Below are 24,587 nucleotides of genomic sequence, written 5' to 3' on the forward strand. Positions count from 1 at the left end.
ACAGAAGACCTGCAGACCCCAATTATCACAGTGAGGCAGGGGACAGTGCTAGTGGATAAGAATGATACTTAGGAGTAAACACTGCAAGATGTGGTCCTCACTACCTAGGTTGCTTTTCACCCTTCAAGTGCCATGCACATTTTCTGGGTTGAGGTACAAGAGTACTGTAAATAATACCAGAAGTCTGGTAGCCATAATTGAAAAATAGCAGTGGAAAATTATAACAGTTAATTTCTGAAGATGCATCAGGAGATGCCAAGTAGATGCATGAGGAGATGCCAAGAATGAAGGAAAAACATCTTCCTAAAATTTGTCAAATGTTCAGTTTTGAGCCAGAAGATAACATTTTCATCTAGAATTTCAACTGATTTGTCATAATTATTTCCCTGGTTTTAATCTGGCTCTGCACAGTTTTCTGACTCATGCTATGACTTAATCTCTCTTCCTGTACTGTGCTCTCTGCCATAATATGTGAGCATCCAGACATCTTCACTCTCTTTAATTAAAGCAAGAGTTCTTACCCTCAAACATAGACATTGAGTAACACAGCTAGCTATTCTCATCATGCTCAGTCTTTAAGTTGTGTGTTCACTGGTATTAAATGCAATCCAATTTTAGCATTTAAATGAGTGATCATCTTAAGTGAGTTCAAACAGATCTTGCACATGCAGTGAGTGTTGAGAGAGAACTTAAATGTCTTTCTGAATTCGGACATGGCAGCATCAGATTTACTGGCAAAACCTTTTGCTATCTACAAAATGTACTTTTTTTTTTTTTCCTAGGTTATCATTAGAGGAATTAAGGATAATGGCCTTTTCCTACTGGTACTAAAATCAGTACAAAATCTGTGTTCATGTGATAAGCAAGGGCTTAGTGTAGCATGCTGGTAAAAACTATTTCATTTTACTTAGCTAATTTTCAGCATTTATGTCTCTATTAAAAAATCAACTTAGGATGTTTCACAATTTTCAGCTATGGACTTGAATAAATATATTTTTTTTTTCAATAAAATTATCCACATTTTTACTGATGCCCCAAAATCTCAGCTGAGGTGGAATGATGGAAGCCCTTGACTTGGTCCATGTTAGATGATCAATACACAGTATTTATAGCTTTCCTAATCTTCTCAGGGCTATTTCCCGAAATGTCCGCAGGTGCTTGGCGCTGTCATCTGGAACCCAACTTTTTTTTTTTTTAAATAAAGTATCAATTCAGATAGCAGTGCCAGTAAACTGTGATAGGAGGTGGCAATTTGGTGCCCTGTGGGTTCAGTTGATCTGTAAGACAGCTGGTAGCCTTACAAGTGCTTTTCCTGGAAGTGGGTCTGTCCGGCCTGGGCCCTGGTGTTGCTGTAAGATTCAGAAAGGTCTGGAGGATGCATCAGCTTGGGTGGAGCACCAGGCAAAGGTCTGGCACTGGTCAGTTCCCAAGGGAAAAAAGTGCCTACTAGATGTAAAGAATTTTTCTCCGGCCTGGTGTGTGGACCAAAGCCATGACAAGAAATGAATACATTACAAAGAGTGTAGGTAAAATTGGACCTGAAACAGGCTTTTGAAATAAGAAAAGGAAAAAAGGAAAAAGTGGTATAAAAACCAAATACTAGTTTTAAAAAAATAAACTAAAACAAAACCCCTAAGGGTAAAATGTTACAATATGTAGTATTCTTTGTGAGCAGGTAAAGTATTAGAAAGAAATGGCGTGAAGAGGAAAAACTCATTCTGTCTAGCAATGTTAGTTTACAATGTTTGCTAAATTAAGCAGTTATTGATTATTAATAAATATTCTCTTCTCAGTGGCTTGTTTTAATTTTTTTAAGCATTCAGAATTCACTATGGGGTGCCCTCAGTTTGAGTGGCAATAGTGAAAGATTTATGCTCTGTAGCATGCTGGCTGTGCTGCCAGCAAAGTAAACAGCACTTAGAAGATTTGGGCATGCGGCTTCATTTAATGAGAACATCGTCTTTCAGGGCACGGACTTGTTCATGTAACCAAATAGGCCATGCGTATTCCTATTTGTTATAAAAATTAATATACAAAATAAACTGTTTATGTAGCTATATGGACAAGTAATACCACGTCTGCATCCCTACGTATATAACTTCATCTTAACATCACTGTCACTTCTGAGCTACTAAGTAAAGCTCTATGGCATCATGTGGGTGTTTCAGATGGGGGAGAAAATGCAACAGTCCTGAAGCGAGAAGGACCCATGTACCGTATTGCTGCGTCTTTTTACTGTTAATGCTCTCCTCCCCAGTGAGCACTAGATGATATGCACGGCACACAATACCTACTTCTAAACTGAGGTTAAAATCAGTAAGGAACAGAATGTAAGAATTTGTACTGTGTGGTATTTGATGATAAAATTAAATTGGATGTTTGTAAGAAGAAAAACAGCTATGCCATATTGCTGCGTGGATGCTGTTATCTACATGTGTGTTCATTTTTCTTAATGCTAAAATAATGCTGCAAACATACAGTGAAAAGGAAAATAACGTCGGATCTATAATCTGTTTGAAAATGCTGCTCCTTTTACTACAACCATGGTACAAAGGAAGAGCTTCCTCACCATGTGTCTCTTAAAGCAAGGATATTAAATGACATTGTGTCTCTTTATACAAACCACAGGAAAAAAACAGGGAAAGCAGAAGAAGAGAGTCATGAGGTCCAGCTGTTGCCTTGCTCTGCAGATGTTTTGAGGCTGGTCACTGGTTTCTCCGTCTTAGTTATCTTTTGATAACTCCGAGTTCATGCAGTTAGATATCTTATTCTACCCCTGCTGCATAGCACACCCAGTGTTATATGAAGTTGTTCTGTATTTTACAGTGATTAATTGCATTGCTGTAATTGTATGTTGGCCAGTACGAGTGTATTCTCATTTTCTTCCAGGACTATCAATTAACTATCACATTTTCCAAGACTTTTAAATTCAGTTAGCTTAGAACTACTTAGTTTTCTTAATACAAAACATTTATACATTCTTTAAACGTGGAAAATGTAAAAACAATTTTAAAATTTGCTGGTTGCAAGTTCCTTTTGTTTTTGGGGTACTGCATAACAGATCATTTCCAAGCAAGGATTATGTGAAAAAGTGTTGTGCTTTCTTGGTTCATACATATATCGAAGATGCAAAGCCAGTACAAAAATAATTTTAATTGGTTTGAGATAGTAGCAGGAAATTATTTTCCTTCATTTGTAGAATCAAAAAAAAATTAAGGTATCTCAGCTATTGAATTTGGGAAAGGATTGCATATTTCAGTACTGCAGTTATTCATGTGTGAAATACAGAAAAATGTTAATTGAGGTAGGCTTGTGAAGTGAAATTAGTTGCAAGTGGACTGTAGATGAGCAAAGGGATTCTTAGGATGTTGCACCTCAGCCATACTTTGAGGTTAATTCATTAAAGGTAATTGGAATGTTAAATAGTTTCCTATAAGGAATTGCTGCTACAGTGGTCTAACACTCTTAGTCAGATTGAATCAGATGCTAATTACTAATATTCAGATTTATGCTATGCTTATTTATGTATTGGCTGCTCTGATTACTTCCTTGACTGCTGGTAATCTTTTCTGTCAAGGGTAACAGCCCTTCAGTCACCTGAAAATAAGGCCTTGAATGAGAGGAATTTCAGCAAGAGGAACTGCCTGTTCCTGTCCTTGTTTCCATATCTATTAAGTCTGTGTTAAAAATAGGAGTGGTTGAGTAGTGTTTCAGTGTTTCATAGCTGATTAAATCCTTGCCAATGACTTGGGAGTAAATGCAACATCAGCATGGTTCTTTGAGTGGGCTTGACAACGTTTATGTACCACTGCACTTGATGTTCAAGCAAATGGGCTTTTACCACAGATAGAATATCAGTGGGTTTGCAGCCTAAATACACAAATCATGGTCTAAGCACCTTTGGGTTGTAAATGTGGCTTGCAGGGCTCCAGTCCATAAGATGGTTCCACGCTCCTGTGTGGGACCCTTGGGAACAGGGAGAGAGGTCTGGCACTCCTGGCTCTGCCTCTGAGAGGCTGTTGGGTTAGTGGGATGTGATGTTCCTGCCTTCATCCAGGACAAAGGAAAACCAAGCAGCTCTGGGTAAGTTCCCCATTGTAAAGGCAGAATACTGAAGTGAATTGGACAGAAATGAGAAGAAATGTTTTATGTCAGAAAGCCAAATAAAAATCCATAGCCTGTTACAGATTTCTTTTGCTTTCCTTTATTTATTACTGTGACATAAGTGTTCTCTGCATCTATTTACTCTTACTCAGGGTCTCAGGCTTGCATATTTCATATGCCCAGATGGCCTGCATCACTTTGTGAGGGATGATCTTTCTGTGCTGGAAAGGTATGTGTGCCAGGTCCCATGCACGTTATCACTTATTTATTGCCTCCCTGGCGGCATGCTGTCGCCAACAGGCGTATAATTAGAATAGCTGAGGCTGAAGACCTGTGGAAAGTCTGAGTACTTTTGTAATTGGCCAGTAAATGCTGTAGGTTGTGCTTGAATCCTCTACAATTTCTGCTGTTGGAAGCTCAAGTTTCTTCTTTCACTGACATTTATAAGTAGATGGAAATCCTTCCATTTTGGATCTGTTCTCATTTGTGTTGCCTTATTTGAGAACTTGTTATTATAAACAACCTGTTCGTGCTTTTACAGAAACCTCCAGTCATTTAAACAGAATAGCAGCTCCTCTTGTGCTCCCACCCAGTACAAAAAGATAAAGAGAAGTGAAAAGTAAGAATAGGAGAAAAATGTTATCAGAAACAGCTAAGCCAACAGCATAATCTGCAAGTTCTGTGTGTACAGTTATGATATCTGAAACATAATTATCAAGCTTAAGTTAATTAGACTAATGCTTAGAAAATCTGGCATGGCAGATTGTGGTAAGTAATTATATATACCGATTAAAAGATGTAATACACAGTGAGCAAAGGCAAAGGAAAACTCCATTTGATACAGCCAGTGAACATAGACAATTAAGAAGTCAAGTAGATGTGCACTGACAAAGATGCTGAACTTTGTAGAAGATGATGGGTAAAATGCTGGTTTTCCAGTGAAACAGATTTTAGTCAGTATGAGTCAAATACTTTGTTTTAGGAAAACTCATGCTCTTGTTTCCTAACTGAAATATGTGAAGGGGCCACTTGTTTTTTTGCATTAGGATTAGCTGACATGACTACAAGGTTATGTGCAAACAAGAATGTGACATTAGAGTACTAGTTTACATATATATAGAGGTCGTGTAAATGGCTTTTCTTAAAAGCAATTCACAAGATGTCATATAAGAAATAAAGCTGTGGAGACAGTGTCTTCTGCAATTAAATGTAATGTAATAATGCTTACAGGTCTGAATGAGGAGGGCTTGAGCACCTTTCTGCACCTCAGTACATGCACAGACTAAGCCCTGGAAACACAAACTGAGAACACAATCTTTTCGTGAATCTTGTTTAAGGCTAGTTAAAAGAAATAAAAGACAGAAGAGGAAAAAATGTAGCAGCAGATCTTGTAGACAAGTTTCATTATCAAGGTATCCTACTCTGACTTTAAGTTGACTTTATTTAAATGAATAAAATGATTTTGCCAGTCCACAACAGTATGACAATACAACACAATTCCCATTCAACCTTCTCCTCAAGAGTAGGTAGGAAACCTGCAAATTCCCAGTTTGGCAAATTGAGGTGATGCAAGCTCAGACTAGGTGTGTTCTCACAGCGTTTAATTCCCAAGTACTTGAGCTGAGCTTCTGGAGTAACGTACAACCTCTTCTCAATGTAGCCACATGCTTTATTCATATCAGCTGGAAATTGCTTTTATTTCTGTTGATCTCATTTCCTAAGGCATGAACAAACTGAAATGAAAGCAAACAAAATTGCTTTTTCTAAAAACTGGGAAGTTTTGGGTAGCTTATCCCATCTTCATACCCTTTCTACCCTCCACCCGTGCTATGTTTGTGATCTCCCCATCCATGAAGTGTAGGATTTTCTATAGCTCTGAAGCATGTCCTCCAAGTTACGGTGAGAAGGCCTGGGACTGGTTGCCAGCGTAATGTTACAGGAGCAGAGCTGGCACAAATGATACGAAGTTCCAGTGAGTTTTCCAGATGAATATTTCTAAAACATGTGCACTCAAAGGTTTAAATAAGATTTCTGTCCAAAAGCAATGATACTGAAATCTGTACAACAATTAATATTTAATATGTAAATTATATCAGAACAGGAATTCTATATAGAAACATGGGGGTGTCTGAGAAGATGCAGTATAGGCTATGGTAACTGACTTTTTTTAGTTGTTTTTCAGTGTATTTTCATCAAAAAGAACTTCCTACTAGTGGAAGCTATCAGACTTAACTGCAATATGCATCTAGCTAAAATTGATTATACCCAAATTCACAGTCCCTTCACTGAAATCTATTGCAGAAGATTATATTCCTGGGCTATAATACTATCCCTGCTTTTTCAGTGTGGGTACAACTGTGGTCTTACTCCCCAGAAAAAGAATTTGAACAGAAGGCCAACATTGCAGCTTAGAATAGGAGCAAATATATTCCTCCTCCTCAAAAGTGAAGGCAGCCTGTGCTACTCCACCCCCTGAAGAAGCCACTGCTCTCCCAGTCTGAGCTTCACCAAAAAAGTAAAGGCTCTTGTGTTGCCCCTGTTTTGGGCCCTTCTCTGTGATTTTGCTCTCATCTGATTTTGTGTGGAAGTTCATGTTGTTCCTTGTTCTCCTTCCCCTTCCCTTGTCGGGGTCTTCCCACCAGTACAAGGCAGCATGGAGACCTCTTGCACAGCTCAAAGCCTCTGCACCCATCTTTTGCAAAAGGGAGTCTTAGATCATATTCTGTTATGGATAGCTTACCTTTCTGATGATTTTACAGTAAGAAAAAATAAACTGGGCAAAAGCCTACATGATGTCTCTGAAGAGAACATCCTAATTAAAATCAGTGGCAATAATTGATTAGCAAAACTGGAAGAGGCTAATGACCATCTGAAATCTCCAACTGTGCTACTGTGTCTGGGTCTAGTGCTGTATACTACCATTATAACATCAAGAAAGTGCAAGCCTCCACAAATATTCTAGACGTTGAAGAAACATTTTTCTTTACTGCTACTTTAAGAGATGAATTTTCAGACTCTAGGGCATTTGCCCTTGACAAAGCTTGTCTGGCTTGTATGCCACTAGGTCAGTGGAATATCAATAGATTCTTAATGCAGTCTGTCTTTTAGAGTTTCTTTCATTTCTCAGAGCAAGAGTAAATGTCATTCCTATTGGCAGGTTATAATGGGAACATTGAGATACTAATTTTGAAAAAAAAATATACACAGCTGTTAAATAGTCTTGGTCTCCATCTTGTGTGTCCTCTGTCTGTAGCAATTACAAGGTTAGATATCCCTTAAGATGCCAGAAAAGGTCATTTTGTTGTCTTTCCTACCCCATGCCTCAGTGAAATATTCATGGTACAGCTCAGGTATTGGGATTGGGTTTAATGTTTCGTTGCCTCACCATCTGTTTTGTTCTTGCAGTTGTTGCTTTTTCCCTTGGCGGGGAATGAGGAAGCACAGAGGCTGCGGTGAGGGATGCTGGCATGTGGGTCCAAACCTGCTATAAAAGATGAGCATTGAATCTGCGGTAACAGTGTGGCTCCTCAGATCAGAGTTAATTTCTTTTTAACATCAAAAGTCTTTGTGGTGAAAATATGCTATTATGCATGTAGATCATCAGTGGTAGATGGCCTCTGTGTTTCCTCAAAGGCTATGAAGCTGCATTAAAATAAGCTTTTATGTTATATGCAAAGTTCATTCATATAACTTAGCCCAGGCATTGAAATAAGCTCCTCACTGAGACAAATGGCATTATCAAATTCCAGGAAAACATTAAACTGAGTTTTCCAGGGTATTGTGGTGGATTGGTGATGCACAGCACTGAGAAAGGCTGCACCTACAAGGTGATGCAGAGCACCATGATGGTTTTGTCTCGGGCACCCAAGTCCCTTGATCACAGCCCACCCAAACCACCCAGCTGGTGGTGGCACCCCTCCCTCTGTCACGGGACCTGGGGACAACCGCAGGGTCACAGAGACCTGACAGAGCTTGTAGGGCTCACAGGAGGGTTGGGGTGGGTATCTCATAGCTAAGTTTTATGCTCCTTTGTGACTTTATTCTTACTGTATCTACAGTATTTACCCCAATAATACTTCACAAGGATTTTTTCAGATCCTTTTTGATCATCTTGTTCTCTTTTTTTGCTATTTCCCTCTTATTGCTGTTGATTTAAATGTCATGACATTTTAAACATGACTTATTATAACAAAACAGTATATAAAACAATATGCGGCATAATAAATGCAGCCATATTTTTCAGAGTGAATGTTAAATGAGAGCAATTTATTCCTCAACCTATTTTAGTACCTGCTTACTGGATGGTATTGGCCGCGTAAATCCTGGGGAGGCCATCTCAGATGCAAGGTAGCTTTGCATGTGCAAGGCTGGAAGCTGAAGTACCTGGCGGATGGTTGGAAGAATGGATCATCCTGAGGATGTGGCTGTAATCCCATCACAGTGATCCCATCAGGGAAAGCAGACAGGACCGTCCTGGAGAACTCTGTTGTTGGGTGAGAGGTCCCCTGAGACAGTGGTCCTGGAAGCACACAGAAGAGCAGGCTTTGAAACCACATGGGGTTTTCCTCCAGCATGCAGCATGTGTCATTTCTGACATTTGAAATCTTAAAATATTCCTATAGTTGGTGGAGAGAGTGACTCAGAGTATAAGTTACTCCAAGATACATGAAGTGAATGTTTTCTTAATTTCAGAAGCGTTCAGGGGCAGGGAGGGAGGGGGACTTTGTTTAATAGGAGCTGTTTAGTTGGCATATGTTTATTCCCAAAAAAGAGAAGAAATCTGCTCTCTGCTCTGGTCATTGCAGGCTTTTCCCAGAGGTGTGGTGAGGAGGGAAGATGTCCCCAGGAGTTTGGGCATGCTCGTGTCCCCTCAGCACACTCAACCAGCTCTGTGCTGATACTGTGGGACCTGAGGCTGATTTTCTTTGTGCTGGTGGAAAAAAAAATACATAGCAAACAAACTGAATCAACCACCTTAATACAAATGTGTCTTCCTTGGCATGTCATGAATCTTATTGAGTGTGCCTAGGGTAGGGTAAATATTTGTCTGAAGTTAAGAAGATTAGCGGGGGAAGTTCTGACTTTGAGACTCCCTGAGCTGAGAGCCAGAATCCATCAGCCTGATATGGGCACCCTGAGGTTATCTCTGCTACCAGGGTGGGACTGACACATCGCTCTGTGGCTCTGACCTTTGGGGAAAAATGCTTTCAGTCAAGTAATACATGCACCTGCATGAAATTTTTGAATCACTGACTCCATCCTTGATTAAAGTGCTTTTTCTTGATTAAAAATAGCCTTTTTCCAAATGAGTAATGTTGCATGGCAGGCTGTGCTCACAGTGTAATGTTTCCTCCAGCATTATCATGTTGATGACATTGCCATTTCTTACTCAGGACTCTGTGCAACACCTCTCTCGTGTAGGCAGTTCTCCCTAGGAAATGCCTTTAGGAAGTTCCCCACATCCCTCTATCTTGTCTTCCCAGGTGAGGAAACCTGCAGAGGTGCTTGTAACATTATCTGTTAACTGAGAGGATAATGGGCAACTTTGGGCAACTTTGTCTACTTTAAAGCATGGCAGAAAATGTATCCAAATATGTTTATAGATTCTTGCTTGGATTTCTATCAGACCGTAAATAGCAGTTTTCCAAGTTTTTGGCAGAACTTCATACGCTAGTAGATATTCCTTCAAGCATCTCCTTTGTAATGTGCTCCCTTTCCAAGAATTTTATCTCCATTGGAGCCAAACTGGAAGTCTGTCAAGGTTTGAGCTCTTCCGAGTGCAATCTACATCTTTCACTGAATGGTGGATGTGTTTTCTATATAACCATCATTCTGCTTATGGTAGTGTCAAAAGCCAAATATATTTCAAAGCCAAATTGCTTAAGATACCTTTTGTATTTATTTTCTTATTTTTATATGAAGAGTAGTTAGAAACTACTTTTTGCAGTTTTTATTATAGCGAAGCACTTAAACACACGTGCTTAGTTTTTACTTAACCTTTGTGTGTTTCCACAAAATTCTACAATTAAGTGCTTTGCTAAAAGGGTGTAGTTACTCGTGTCCATGTTGAAGTATGAGGTTCAAGTCTTTCTCCAAAGCACACCAATACAAATGAAAAAAATATTTGCAGTTTGAAAAAATATTGTGAAACACTCAATGGGAAGAAAAAGTAAAACACCCTCTTTAAAATGCAGCTTTGATAAACTGAGGTTTCCAATGAAATGTGTTTTGCAGGAGTAATATCAGTTGTGGTAGAGTGCATTGCACAAAGTGGTGAAAAAATTGAAGGATTTTTTTCCAGTAGATAGTTTTAAAACTTGTTGTCTAGATTACAGGTAATTTGGATTTCTTAATCTTGTTAAATAACGAGGATTTAATGCAGCAAGTAAAAATACCACAATCAGGTATTTGTTTCATGGAGATATTGATATAATATAGAATCCCAAGCGAAGTCAGCAGATGAGGAAGTAATAGGATGTGTTTTTTTCTGCTGTGTTTACTGTAAACTAAAGCAATTAAATTACAGCGGTCTTGTAGCAGTAATTAAGTATGGAGGCAGGCCCACAGATGCAGAAAGCTCTGAAGTGCCTGGGCTGCTCAGCTGGGGAGTGGGAACTGTAGCAAGGGCAGCTTAGAAACAGGGCCTGATTCTGTAGCAGGTGCTGAGGGGCAGCCAGGGCTCTGACATAGCACTAACACTATCTTGTGGGTGCTCTCTTGTGTTCAAGGGTGAATGTGCTATGCTTGTTCTCTGCCTGTTTTTGCCCTTTCTGGGACCCTGCCTGCAGCAGGTGCAACGGGAGATGCCCAGGGCTGGGAGCTCTTGTGGCTGATTACCCACAGGTAGGTAAAATGGGATTTAGGGCCAATTGTGTTCAAAAAAAATGATACAAAGCAATCACAGTGTACCTGAGAAAATGCTTTGTGAAACCGCTGTCTGTGATTCTTTTGTTTTACGTTAGTTCAGACAAGACTCAAAGCACAACAAGAGGCTCAGAGGAGGCTAGGCTGCCCATGGGAGAAAAAAAAAAAAAAAAAAAACCCTTAAACTTCCTTTAGGAAGACAGCAGAGCTTGAGGAAAAGGGTAGAGTATAGCAGGAGGTACAGATGATAGCAGTAAATGTCACAGTTAATTACATTATGGGGAGGGGTGAAAATGAAGCCTTACTAGGAGGATGTAAGCTAAATTAAAAAATAAAAATAAAAAATGAGGGGAAAAGAAGGACAAGTCGAAGGAGAAAAGGGTGAAGAAAGCAACAGAGAAATTAATGTGGAGGTAGCATGTGAGGAAGTCAGTACCAGGAGTAGGAGGTCCTTAGTGTCACCAAATGGCTGAGGAGCTATAGCCAGCTGAGTCCTACAGGTTTTTTCCTCAGGTAAGATGCCCGGGATCAAGCCCCGCTGCAGCTGCTTGCTGCAGTGTGAGAAAATGGACAGGGATGTGCTGTGGGGGTGTTTTTATCACACAGCTCTAGGTCCGCAAGGGAGTTGGAGGACAAGGTGTGTGCAGCAATTTTTGTCACCAGTCTCTGGAAATGGGTTGTCACTAAAGAGAGGAAACTCTTATCCTCCTCATGGTTTACATGTTAATCCAGTGCTGAAATATTACTCTGCAGGTTTCACTGAAGTGGGGGAGGTTAGCAGAGAAAAAAACTAAATAACCCAAGGTATATTTGTAATAACAAACAATACCAGCTAGGTAATGCCTGACATCTGATTCAAACTACTAGCAAAGATTGGTGTGTTTTGTTCTGTTTTTTTTTTTTGTTTGTTTGTTTTTTGTTTTTTTTTTTTTTTTCCTGCTGGTTTTGACAATGTTATATTGCGTAATTGATGAAGCAGTTGAGTTTTGTTGTATTGCAGTAGTTTGGTGTAATTACTCTCCAACACCATGATTTTTCTTTTAGTTATATGTACCAGAAGATACTAAACTCTTAAGTATCAGCAGTAAATATTCACTGAGACTGACAATGTTAATTAGCATAAGAGCTTTTTTTTTTTTCAATACTTCTAGCTAGTGCTCTATGTTAACACCAGCAGAAAAGCCACCTGTGTTATGGCATAAGTAGAGCAAACCATTATATAGATGTCATTTCAAGCAACCGACAGTCCTGGACCTGGGTTCACAATAGCATAATGCATTGTGAATTCTGGGCTCCTCCACAAAGGGCAAGAATCAAAGGTTCCCCAATGCGAATGTGTTATAAAACAATATTGTGTTTCCCTTAAGAATTGCAGTGATAAAAACGTAGACCATTCTGCAGCACTAACAACTTTAATAAAATAACATAAAGCACAGCTGTCAGGTCTGCCAGCATCTCACACTGGGAGACATGAGTGAGAAAATGAACGCTTTTCACAAGCAGAAATATTCAAAGAGCTTCACTGTTTACAAGTAATCAAGACTGACAGTCATAGATTATTGGTGGAAGAGCATTTTCTGCTTGAGGTGAAAGAAGAGGATAATTTATCAAGAAGCCCAAGAAGTCAGACATCAGTAATGATCTGCTTGAAGAAGGGCTTCTCTTAGAAATAGTGCATTTATTTGTACTGTGAGGCAAGAAGATGTGCTAAGTTATTAAAAAAAAAAAAAAAGTCTTAGTGCTTGAAGAATGTTGAACCAGATACAGCGTGTGATTTGGGTAATGGCAATTAGAGAATTGACTAATGGGCATCTCAGCATTTGCCTAGAATATTACAAGAAAAAGTTAACACCATAATAAAAGTTTTCTAAAAGAAACATTCGTGTTCTTCCACCTTATCCTGTTCTTTCAGAGTTATTTGAGCTGTGCTAATCTTATTGCTTACCTTTTTGTTAGTTGCATTTTTGAGGTGTTCCTGTAATGCCACAATAGGTTTGCATTTGGTTTCAGAGAATTTGGGGCTCCCAGAGTTGCAGCAGAGCATCTTGTCTGTCTGTCATGGTTCTTTCGCATCACCTTTCCATTCTGTTTTTCTGTTCCATTATGTACCAGCAGTTTTTCAAATGGTAGCTAGCTTGGATCTCTGTGGAAAATGATTAGTAGACTGCAACTGCCCTGTGCAACACACCTTGGTTTGCTCCCTGACCTGCAGGGATGTAAGGCTGCCTGTAAGCAAACTCCACTCCCAGTGCCTCTGCTATGTCTTGCATGAATTGCTGCCCAGGTACCAAGAAATGTTGATTCCTTCCTGGGGTACAGCATGGATGGAAAGAATTTGATTCTGGCTGGATCATGAAGCTTATACTGGTGTAAAATACCATGGAGGTTCATTCCTTGCAGTTTAGCCTGTCCTGCCAGGCTCACCCAAATCTTACAGCTTTTTCTTTGTCACTTACTTCATCCAAATTTTTCTGTCTTTCACTTAGCATACAGTTTGTATATTTTAGTCCTTAATTGGCCAACTTTGGCCAAGATTACCAGAATACTGCTGAGGACAGGCTATGCTACCGCACTCTTCTGCACCACATCTGCAGGGATCTGGGCTTCAGGGCCCTTAAGTCTTCCATTACCCACCACAGAGCACTGGGAGCCTTACTGAAGGCATCGGGAGTGTTTTTGAGAGGATGTGGTTCAGTTTATCTCCACCTCTGTTCCAGTTTTCTAGTTAAATCTATGCAAAATGACTCAGAAAATCATGTCAGGGAGATGGATAAGATCTCTGGATAAGATTTTATTGCTTTTTTTGGTTGTTTTTTATTTTTTTCAGTTTGCAGTAGTAGAATGGTCCTACAGAAACTATTACAGACTCCATCTAGTCTGTGTTTGAATATCTCTGAGTAGGGATGTGAGTTCAAGCTCTCCAGCTTTTCTCTCTGACTGGAGAGGAAATAGGGAAATCAGTTTGTTTTTTTAGTTTAAATTAGTTACTTAAAAATTAGTTGGCTCTCACCTGGATTGTACAGAAATGGGATGGTGAGGAAGAACAGCAGTCAAAGCACATCCCTAAAAAGTATTTCTTGCAGGTTAAGCAAGGAGATCTAGAGGAACAGGGGCTGCCCTCCCTTGCCTTCTAGCACTTTCTGTATCTCATGCTGATGCCAGGTTGAATGAGCGAGATATTGCTTTTTTAGAAAATCATCTCACCCCTCTGACAGATGATTGATTTACCACCACTTGGCTCATCCTAGTGCATCATCTTGTGAAGTGTGAGCATTTACAGTCCGTGGAAAGTATAAGGTGATGTGTGCTGCTTCCCATAACTCTCTCTCATTGCCAGTTGAGCTGTGGTACCTATATGCCATGCAGGTGTGTACAGTGGCACAGAGGGTGGATGTTGGCCATGTATACAGTGTACCTGTTCGTGGTTCATAAATCTTTCTCCATAATTCTATAGCATTATTACAAGATGGATTTATGACATACCTAGAGCTAATGTAACGATGAAGATTAGTTCTATACTAGTCAAACAGTAATACACTTTAATTTGCCTACAGCTATTGTATCATATTGGCATGAAAGGAAATAGCTTTCTAATGCAGCTTCATCTGCTGAGCAGAAAGAAATCTGTTGCAGAGTGTAAAACTGCACAGAGCTATAGCTGGCAGCAAAATTTAGAGTAGGAGAAACAGCACAAATAAAAGTATTTGTGAGTTGGATATATGCTAACAATCCTAGTTTATTGCTAAACATGCCATATACAGTAATGAAGTTTGCTTGGCAGGTACAATGTTGTTTCATCTCTGTTTTTAACTGCTTCATCTTCTGTACTAAAACTTTTCCAGGAATAAAAGGTGTAAATTCATTTAGCTTCCAACTTTTTTTTTGTGACATTAACAAAGAGTAGATGTTATGTTCTTCAGAAGTACTGACACTGTTAATTCAATCTGTACTTGTCTCTCTACCTAGAGACACACTGGAATTCTTGATACTTCAGCAATTAATGCAAACGTTTCTGCTGCCTGTTGTTAATGTAGTCTTCCCTTGATGAGTTGCAGGGATTCCTTCAATACACATGTGTACAAATAGACACTCAAGTGACACAACTTTATATTTGCCATAAAATAGGACTCTCCCTTCTAGAGAAGCAAAGGATGTGTTTGAAATTTTCAGGTCTCAAATAATACCACTTAATACTTCATATGGGATAGATCTTATTTTTGTTGGCATATTATGCAAGGTAGATTCAAAAATTAAGTGTTTCATATACTTCTGATCCTTTTCCCCACTAAATCACTGGTGAAATTGTGCTTAAAAGAAGTTTTCTTTCAAGAGTACGGACGTATCTCACATTCAACAAGGGCAAGGAAGAACTAATAACTTGCATGCAGGGAGGGAATGTATCTCTTCTGAAAACTGCTGGTATAAACTGCTGATGGGAAACAGCTGCAACAGGGCCTTGTTATCACAATAGGTCTTTGATGAGAAAGCTGGCCCCATGGGAAGAGGAAAAAAGAGAACATTTTACATGAATTACTGGCAAGGTGTCCAGGCGGCTTCTGCCTAGACCACTCCACTGATGTAATGGCCACTTCAAACTACTAGAGCATTTGTCATCATGTTACCTACCAGCTTTGCATCAAAGACTCCCAAGGTATCTGACCATCAGCTCACAAAGGTGAACTTTGTCACTGCCTGTTATTCACCCTTGTACCTTGCATTTTCTTCATGAATCCATCAGAGACAGTTAACTAATCCTACTGTTGTCTTCACTCTAAACCAGTAACCTTTACCCTTCATCTTTCTACCACTGGGTCCCTCCATCCCACAAATACATGGGATATCTTGATTACTTGGAGAGGCAGGTCTTGATTTTGACAATAAAATTAGAGAAAGAAAAAAAAAATACCAACTTTTTTTTTCTTCCTTCCTTAAAGTTGCAACAACATGACAAAGAGGATTCCCCTGACAAATGGAGAACAGAGGAAGAAATGGCAGCTGAAGCAGCAATTCTGAAGAAGTATTTCCAAGAAAATTAGAGGTAATGGTTTGCGCATTAAGTTATTCCTGCAACGCTCAGAACTCTTGGGTGGTCCATAGGCTTCTTAAGGACACGTGAGAATATGTAGAATGGAACAAAAAAATAGAGCTTTTTAGGTTTGTGTTTTTTCCTAAAAGGACACAACACTCCAACAGTGGCTGAAATAATATCCTCCTTCTCGAACAAATAAGTACCATCTTAAAGCTTTTAGTTCCCAGAGAGTGAAAAATAACACACCTGGAAATCAGAATCATCTGAAGTTACTTCAGAGGAATGCCTGTCCTAACATATCCTCCTTGTGTTTTTAGAACAGGAAATAGCCATGGCACAACAAGTTAAACTGCTGTGTACAGCCAAACATACATGTGTACTTGTATGTATAAAATCCCAGCAGAATACAGACTATAGAGTGGAATAAGCAAACGCTAACTTCTTCCTGCAAATCTTAAATAATCTGGTCAATTCAATTTCAAAATTAAGCCTACTGGAAAGCAGCTTGTTCTGCTAGATTTTCCCATGGCCCCAGAAGAAGGAAAAAAAATAAATAGGGTAGAACAGAAAAGAGGGAAACGCATGGCAGGTGTTAACATTGGTGCAGTAGAAACTGAGAGGTTTTCATTTTGTACCTGAAGTCCCAGAAGCCAGATTCTTCCAATAGAAACAAACTGGCCCCCAGAGATTGATGTGAGTTACGCTGGGATGTATGCTGCAGCGATGATGCCAAAAGCTCCCTCTCCCCTGTTCCCCATATGTTGTTTGCCATCATCTAGCACTCTCATTTCTGTAATTTCTGTTTCATATTTTTTTCCTCTGAAGAACCCAAATCCCATAAATATCCCTCCTAATCTGCCTGTGACTCATTGCTCACAGCCCAGCTTGACAAATCTTGAGCTAAACTACATGACACATGTGGTGTGTGTGCATCACAGCTCTGTCTCCTGTGCCATTCTGTCCTCAACATTTGGGCTGGTTTATTGGACTCTTCTTTCCATTTTTTTCTTGCGCGATGAGCATACTTTGCAGCAAAAACACCAGCTTCTCCAGACAAATTAGCTGTGCCAATACCTCTGCAGACTGGCACAGAGAAAGATGTGAAACGCATGTAATTCACATGGGTGGAGGAAGATTGTCCTTGGCTTCTGGGACTGATCCTGTTGGGGACCTAAGAATATAAAGGTTTGGGTTACACAGCCAAGTTTTCACAGTGACTACTGGATTTGCTTGTAGATACCCAGTTTTTCCATATCTCAGAAATGTGCAACTCAGCCAGAAATACCATATCTTTAGGTAAGACACATGTGAGCACTCTTCTCTACTAACAGGCATTATGTAGTGCTTCATCTATGCCACAGCGGTGAATGAATAGTACTTGCAATAAAACGCCCTATCCCTATTCCAATGTGGTGATGTTCGTAATTATATATTTGGTAGGTCTGGGATTATTTTTTTTGTCTGATTAGAAATGAATCTGAAGTACATTTGCAGAGAGATTCGTTGGAATTGGGTTCCCACATATCAATAAGGTGTTCTTAGGCTCTTTTGATACTATACACAAAGCTGGATAGATGAAATTGGCTTGCAGAAATGAATTTATACATGTGGCTGGACTTTTATTTCCATTTACTATGAAAATAAATCAGTGTGTCTCTATATGGATGACCTCTTGATAAGTTCTCCATGATATTAAGGTCATTACCTCTCCTAGAACAGGCTGGTAAATTAAATCTCAGCAGCATCATTATCATGAGAGTGTTTTTGTCTAGTACAAGCAGTCCTTCCAATCCTTGGTTTCCAATGCAAGGCATCACTGCCAATCTCTTCTTCCTGACGTTTTGTTTCTGAGGCTTAAGGCTCTGAACGTATATCTGAGCATCTTCTGAATTTCTCAGCCTTTACCTACTCTCTTAACCTTGCTTCTAAAATGATGAAGATTGAAAACTCTTGGCAAATTAACAAGGTTATATGCATTCTCCCTGAAAGCTATTTCTTCCTTTTTTTCACCTACAAAGGATTTATTTTGTCATTTATAAGTTTACCTGGACACTATTTGACTTGAGTTTTTTCATGCAGCACAGAGAGAGTCAGAAAGAGCTGAATGTGAGTGTTCTGCAGCCAATAAATGGCAATTTTAAGGCCTCATGCATTATTTTCCTACTCAACTGTTTTGTTCAAAGAAGCCTCGCTCAGCTAGATTAGCCGGGAGACTGAGCAGTGTCTCAGCTTTCCTAGCTACCCTTGCATTAATCACAAGTCCCTCAACTGTCACAACTCCTGTGTGACTTGTTAGGTACGGGAGCACCTTTTTATCTGTATTTATAGATTCTGATCAATTTTAGATGACTTTCTTTTTGCTAAGAAACACTTGAATAAGGCAAGAAGATCTAAATTCTCTTTCTACTACATATGTTGGTGCTGATTGCTCTTGGTGGGTTGGGTAGCTAATGCAGAGTGCTTCTACACCAGTCCCCCAATGGCTGGAGATATCCAACTACTTGATTAAAGAAATGAACCCCATTTAGCCTTGCTAAGCTTAAAGCTTTAAGAAAATACTTGTCTTAAAATAATTCACTTGAGTGTATGATTGCATAGAGTAGGAGAAACTGAGATGAGGGAATTAATTTGGGTTTTCCACGTGTTCCTGGTCTTTCCCTTTATCTCTCAACCCCACTGTATCCCATCTCCTTAGAAAGACTTGATGCTTCCTGAACACCACCAGCATGGGTAGGCTCTACAGGGCTGCTCAAAGCAGTGCCTTTACAGAGCTGAAGTTCAACAGAACTTCATGTTAATCTGAAGAAGGATAAGAAAAGAAAAAAAAAATCTGTGGAAAGGATATTTAAAATGTCATTGCTCTCACTTAATAATACCAAGATTTGACTTCTTCAGAAGCCATTCCCAGTCACATATTGGCTGTCATATGGCTAGTTGTGTTTGCTAACTGGTTGCTCTTTGAGGCAGAATCACGGGGAAAGAGTCCTTACTCAGCAAGACTGGATGCAGTATCTTAATTTCTAAGTCTGTTTTCAGATGCGCCTTTTAAATTTTTTCTATCTATAGCTGGGTGTTTTGATAGTCTGTTTTGTGCATTTTAAATTATGGTACACATGCCATCAAAAAGGCTAAAGATTAAAAGAGTTACTAACCTTCAGATAAGATTTGAAGAATATTTCTGTTCAAAGGCAATTTCAGTTTGTGTTTTCTGCAGAAAGAACGAGGCTGCACAAGTTTCAGTAGAAGTTTTCCTATTTTACACACAACTAAAGTAACACTTTTATGCCATTAGCGAAGTAGTCAGTCTGAAATATGATGTCAAAATGTCCCTTTGCATAAAGGAGATTGGCAGTGATACTCTGTTGCCTAGTGCTTTTTGAGCTGCAAATATTCCAAAGCTTTTAATTGCTTAATCATCTGAATATTTTGTGTCATTCAACATGCAAAATTCATTTTAAAATCTCTGAAAATAATTTGGACCGCACAGTGGTGCAGGATTTCTAATGTCACTTCTCCACTTCATTCCCAGTCTGCCAACATTTCTGGAAAGTCTAGTCTTTTAAACTTTGTCAGAGTATATGAATTTTATTCATTTTTTCACCCCACTGTGAAGGAGATTATCCCATTCTTTGAGAGCACTCTTCCTGCCTCACAACTGCCTGTTCTGTACTGAGGTATCAAAATGCATGAAAAGATGCTGTTCTGTTGACTTCAGCAGGGGAATTACCACTGTTAACAGTAGCTGACCCAAGGGAATTTAAACTAGCAATTTGGTTTGCATCTGGTCTTGCTCCAGCACCTCTGATCTTTCATGCTGCACTTGTGAGAGCAAGCACCAGAGCAATCACATCACTTTCCTTAAATATAGGCAAGTGTGACAAGATGACTCTCAACACCTTGGTTGCTCTACTCCAATAGAAGCCCTCCCATTATTTTTGGCACTTCATGCTGAAAAAAAACACAAAACGATGGTTATGCCTAGGAATGGATCCACAGAGTGGATGTGGGACATGTGCTGTGTGTACACAGCCAGTCTACCCCCAGAAGATGCTGCACCTGGCCTGTATGGGACAAAGCACGGGTCATCTTCTGAGGAAGATGCAAGAGCACAGGCACAGCCAGAACTATTTTCTACAACAGGTACTTCTCCACTGTAGGCAGCCCTTGGCAGGAAAATTAACTATGCAACTGTAGGAAATACAACGTGCTGTGGTCCTCCCTATAGGGAAGGGAAGCAGTGGAGATGGGTACCACGGGCAGGGACCCATCAGCCGTGTGAACCTCGCTTCATACGCAGGCAGGTTTCTGAATGCTTACACTGGAGTAAGGCTCGAGGGGGTGCCTGGTCCTGGGGACTTCCCTAAGAGCTGCTCATAGCTGTTGTTAGGAGCTGTTTGCATATAATCCTGAAGTAAATACATACCCTAGTAATCAGCCATAGATTTCTCTGCACTCCAGACTTAAGTGCTATTAATTATATCCCCTACTCAGCAGCCTCCAAGAACCATTAATTAGAGAGCAGGAGCTGATGGTTTGCTTGTCTGTGTGAAACTATTATGACCTGAGAGTGAAATATAAGCTTCAAAAGAAACATGTTTTATGAAGGTCACCTTGGCAAACATCATAACAATCTGTCAGAAGAGAATGCCGAACTCCAAATGTGTGTTTCAGTGTGACATTATGCTTTAAGTAGTTGGAAATAGCAAAGAGAAGATGAATTGGATCATAGGGTCTATGCTTTTTCACCCAAAATTCTTTTTTTTTCCTGCAGTGAGTACATATAAAGTAATCTTTTTGTCATTTCAATGGAATGGAAGGAAAGTTAATATCAACAGAAATTCCACAGACAAACATAATCTGGCCCTTGCTGGTATTTTTGAAGTGTAAAACATCCAGAGCCACCACCTCTGCAGCAGGGAGGTTTATGCACAGCAGTTAAATTATCTCTTCAAGGGAAGATGTAACCAGCCAGGAGAAGCACAGTGACTGTGTCTTGGCAGTAATGCCCACTCTAGACGGCTCAGAGGAAAAGGCTTTCCCCAGGTAAATGTGGTGTATTAATGTGCAGCATCCTCACCATCAAGGCTGATTATTCTTCTGGTTGAAGCGTAGCATTATTCTTATGAAAACAAAGATGCAATACAGTTAACTGTGGCTATAAGTGAAATGTCTTCCTCTTGCAGGAGGCTGGCATAAACATAATGTCACTCTCACAGCTGTTCCAGGGCTCTATTTTGAGGTTTTAAGTGCTACTGTGCTAAAAGTTATGTATCTCATTCTCCGGACTTCCATTTCCCCATAGGTGGCCATTTAATTCAGCTGTAAAGGGTACATGAATTCCATACTGCACTGCTTGGATCCTGTAATTATAGCTACAGTAGAAATGTCACGGCCAGAGACAGACAAGATTTTACTGCATAAAAGCAAAGCAGAAAATGTGTTACTGTTAGCAAAGGAAGCTGAAAGAGGGATGGATGTTCTCTTAACTTGCGCATCCAGAAGCCTGAATGCTTACCGAAGCTATCCATCAAATGCCAAGTATTTTCAGTATGATCGTGTCTTGATTCATCATAAGCTTTGTATGCATCGCATTGTCTGTGAGAAAAATGGGGAACGCCAAGCACAACTGATGGGCACTGTATTGCAGGACCTCAAATAAAAGACTCAAGGTACAGGATAGTGCTGAGCATCAAATAAAGATATGAACTGTGGTCAAGGACTTTTATGCCTAAACCTGTGCCCAAATGGTGCTAATCCCTTGCCCCCAAAGCTGTGAAAAGATGCATTCACTAAGCAGCCAGACCCTCCTTCGAACAGATTCATAAAACACGTGCCAAGTAATTTACAGGCTGCCATCAAGCTGTCTGTCAAGAGGGGCATACAATGGAAACTGTTGCTCAAAATGCCATCGAACGGGGAAACATATGTTTCAGTGAGAAAAGACAATCAAACAAAGAAGTGGGCGGCTGGGGAGTTGCAGCCACAACAGCAGCAAGGATCCAAGCCTTGCATGCAGCCCCGGTAAACAAGTTCGAGGACTGTGCCCCCGTCTAACAGTTGGGTAACAGCTTTGTGTTTAATAAGCTGAAATAATTTGCTGAGTAGTGAAGCCAGCTCTAAGTGTGGTCTGAAGTGAAGGTACAAAACTGAAGGTACCAAGCAAAAAGCCCACTACATGTTGAATTATTAGCGGAGATTTGTATCACGTTATCCTATTACTGTAGCTGCTGCATAATAGAACTGCCCAGAGAGACACTCATACCAGCAACTCGAACGTGACCTCGAAGCTTAAGAGCTGCCTTTGTGTGAGTTTCAGCATCTAGGCTGTGTAGGTGGAAAGGCATTAATAACTCCTCTGTTAAGTAGTTATTTGAAAAAGGAGAGGTGTGATGGACATTTGAAATATGTTGGACTGAGTGTATTTGAGGCTCTGTTGTTAGCCAGGATATCAGTCTGTACATGAAAGGACAGGAGTGCGGATGGGTAAACCCAAATGCCCAATTTGTGTTAGCTTCTGGGGCTGCTGGAAGCCTCCAGTTAATGCCGTAGTAACAACTGTGCTGTGAGTTTGTGCAGGGAATTAGGACGTGGTTTTTACAGCTGTAGTCAGCTGCAGTTGTCGGGCTCTCCAGGCTGTAGCAGGCTCTGCTGCAGGAACGCTCTCTCCAGGTCTGTCATGGCAAAGCTCTCTGTCCTACTAAAGCTCTTTTCCTAGGAAGGAACACCAAGAGATGTATGAAATTGGAGCAGACAGACATGGAAAGAGATTTCCAGCTCATTCTCTGGTGTCTGAGATAGGTCATGTTTTCAGAGCAATGGTCCCAAATCCCTGACATGTAATGCCTTGGCCTTGGGTAAAGTCCCACAATAGGGTCAGGATGGGTGAGGATATACAAGAGATGATGACTTTGAAAGAGCATTTGTAGGAGTTTATATGAGAGATCAGGCACCCCAAAGCCTCTTGCATGACATTATTAGGGCAAAATTGATTTGAAGAGTAAGAAGCTGTATTTGATGACACAAGATGCCCTTTCTAATCCTTTGTTCCTATGACTAGTGGTCAACAGAGCTGGGGACTGTGCTGCCTTACTCAGTGACAACAGAGTGGTGGCTTCACTTGATGTTTGTTTTTTGTAAAATGATCCTGACCTCCTTTGGTGGGTGCTTTGTGAGTTAGGAATGAAAAGCACAATGTGAAAGAAAGACATTAGTATTATTTGGAAGTGAACTTTATTGGAAAAAAAAAAAAAAAAAAGTATATAATAAATCAAACAAATGCTTCCCTTTCTTGCTCTGCTATGTGTTTTTAAAGTAGTTGTGTGCAACATTTTTTTCCTTTTCCTATACCACAGGCTATAATAGAAGATGAAATGTGCTGTGTGTGGATTTAACACTGTTTCCTTTTGCCTATCACTGTCAGTGTTTCCTGATGGAGCACACTAATGAGCACATAACTCGTTAGCAGTAAACAGCCTTATATTTTGTCTTACTAATACAGATCAAAGATACTATTATGTTTAACTGTTATGTTTGATATTTTTCAGGTAACAAAGTGTTTGAAAAGCATCCTGTGACATAAACTTCCCGGAAAGACCTCGTTCTTTTGTTCTCAGTGGCCCTGGAGCAGCAGCTGAACAATTTTATTATGTTCTACAAATAGGGGATTCTTCTATGAAAAATTTTATTGGACCTTTGGATATCATCAAAGTTGAATTTCAGCTAAGACAACTAACAGTACTGATTCAAAATACTGCTCTGAGTAGTAACTCATATTTTTCTGAATTGTATACTTGGGAACAAATCATTTAAAATTGTCCCTTGGTCTAAATTGAAATAAAGTGCTAGCAAAACTGGGTAGCTGCTGCATTTAGATACATTACAAAGCGTTTACTCCATGTTGTGCTTTTTCAGATTCAGTTATTGCGTGTGGGCTATCATATCAAAGAAAAATTAGATCTTCTAGCAATGTGACATTTCATAAAAAAAAAAAGTCTTTGTTATAGACTAGACAAGATAAACTTGGAGAGCTACCTTTTTGCCAGATAAGATAGTAGAACAAGAAATATGTACTGCTTCTTAAGATATTTCCTTTCTGTGTTGCTTCTCATGCATTGTCACAAAGTTTCTGGGCCTTACGGCAATAGAAAACACTTCTGCAGATCAATGAATATGTAAAGCTGCTAATGTGATAGTCATTGTGGTAGGGTTAGACCAGCATGAAAGTCCTGCTTGCAGCAACAGACAATGTGAGTGGGAGCCACCCATGTGGAATGCTCCCTCTGCAAGGAATGCTGTGTTCAGAGCCCCACAAAGGAAGGAGCCCACCATGGGTTAGCTGTTGATTGCTAACATAATAAAAAAGAAGTCAAACAACAGATGGAAGGGAAAAGAAATGAGTCTGCAAGACATGCATGAAATGAGCACCCATAATCCTGCTCTTGAATTGTGGGAAAGCTACAGCTGAAGTTTTCTGTGTCCCCTGAGCTAGGATGGAAAATCATGTGTGCCATGTCCTTCAATAAAAGTTCTTTAACAAGAGCCATGCAGAGGGGGGGCATGGGCTGCAGGGTTTACCTGAGCACTGGGGGAC

At 39.9% G+C, this 24,587-nt stretch overlaps 1 protein-coding gene across 3 annotated transcripts in view; it reads left to right on the forward strand.

The window, feature by feature from the left end:
• FHIT (fragile histidine triad diadenosine triphosphatase) overlaps positions 1-23,854 on the forward strand; it is a 565,789-nt gene extending 541,935 nt beyond the window's left edge. For all 3 annotated transcript variants that reach the window (XM_072044229.1, XM_072044230.1, XM_013106348.5), the window contains 2 exons: positions 15,903-16,006; positions 23,542-23,854. In XM_072044229.1, the coding sequence (XP_071900330.1) occupies positions 15,903-16,004 (102 nt within the window). In that variant the 3' untranslated portion in view covers positions 16,005-16,006; positions 23,542-23,854. The remainder of the gene's footprint in view (positions 1-15,902; positions 16,007-23,541) is intronic.
• The last annotated feature ends 733 nt before the right edge of the window (positions 23,855-24,587 follow it).

This window comes from Anas platyrhynchos, chromosome 13, assembly GCF_047663525.1.
Source record: "Anas platyrhynchos isolate ZD024472 breed Pekin duck chromosome 13, IASCAAS_PekinDuck_T2T, whole genome shotgun sequence".
In the NCBI taxonomy this organism is placed as follows: Eukaryota; Metazoa; Chordata; class Aves; order Anseriformes; family Anatidae; genus Anas; species Anas platyrhynchos.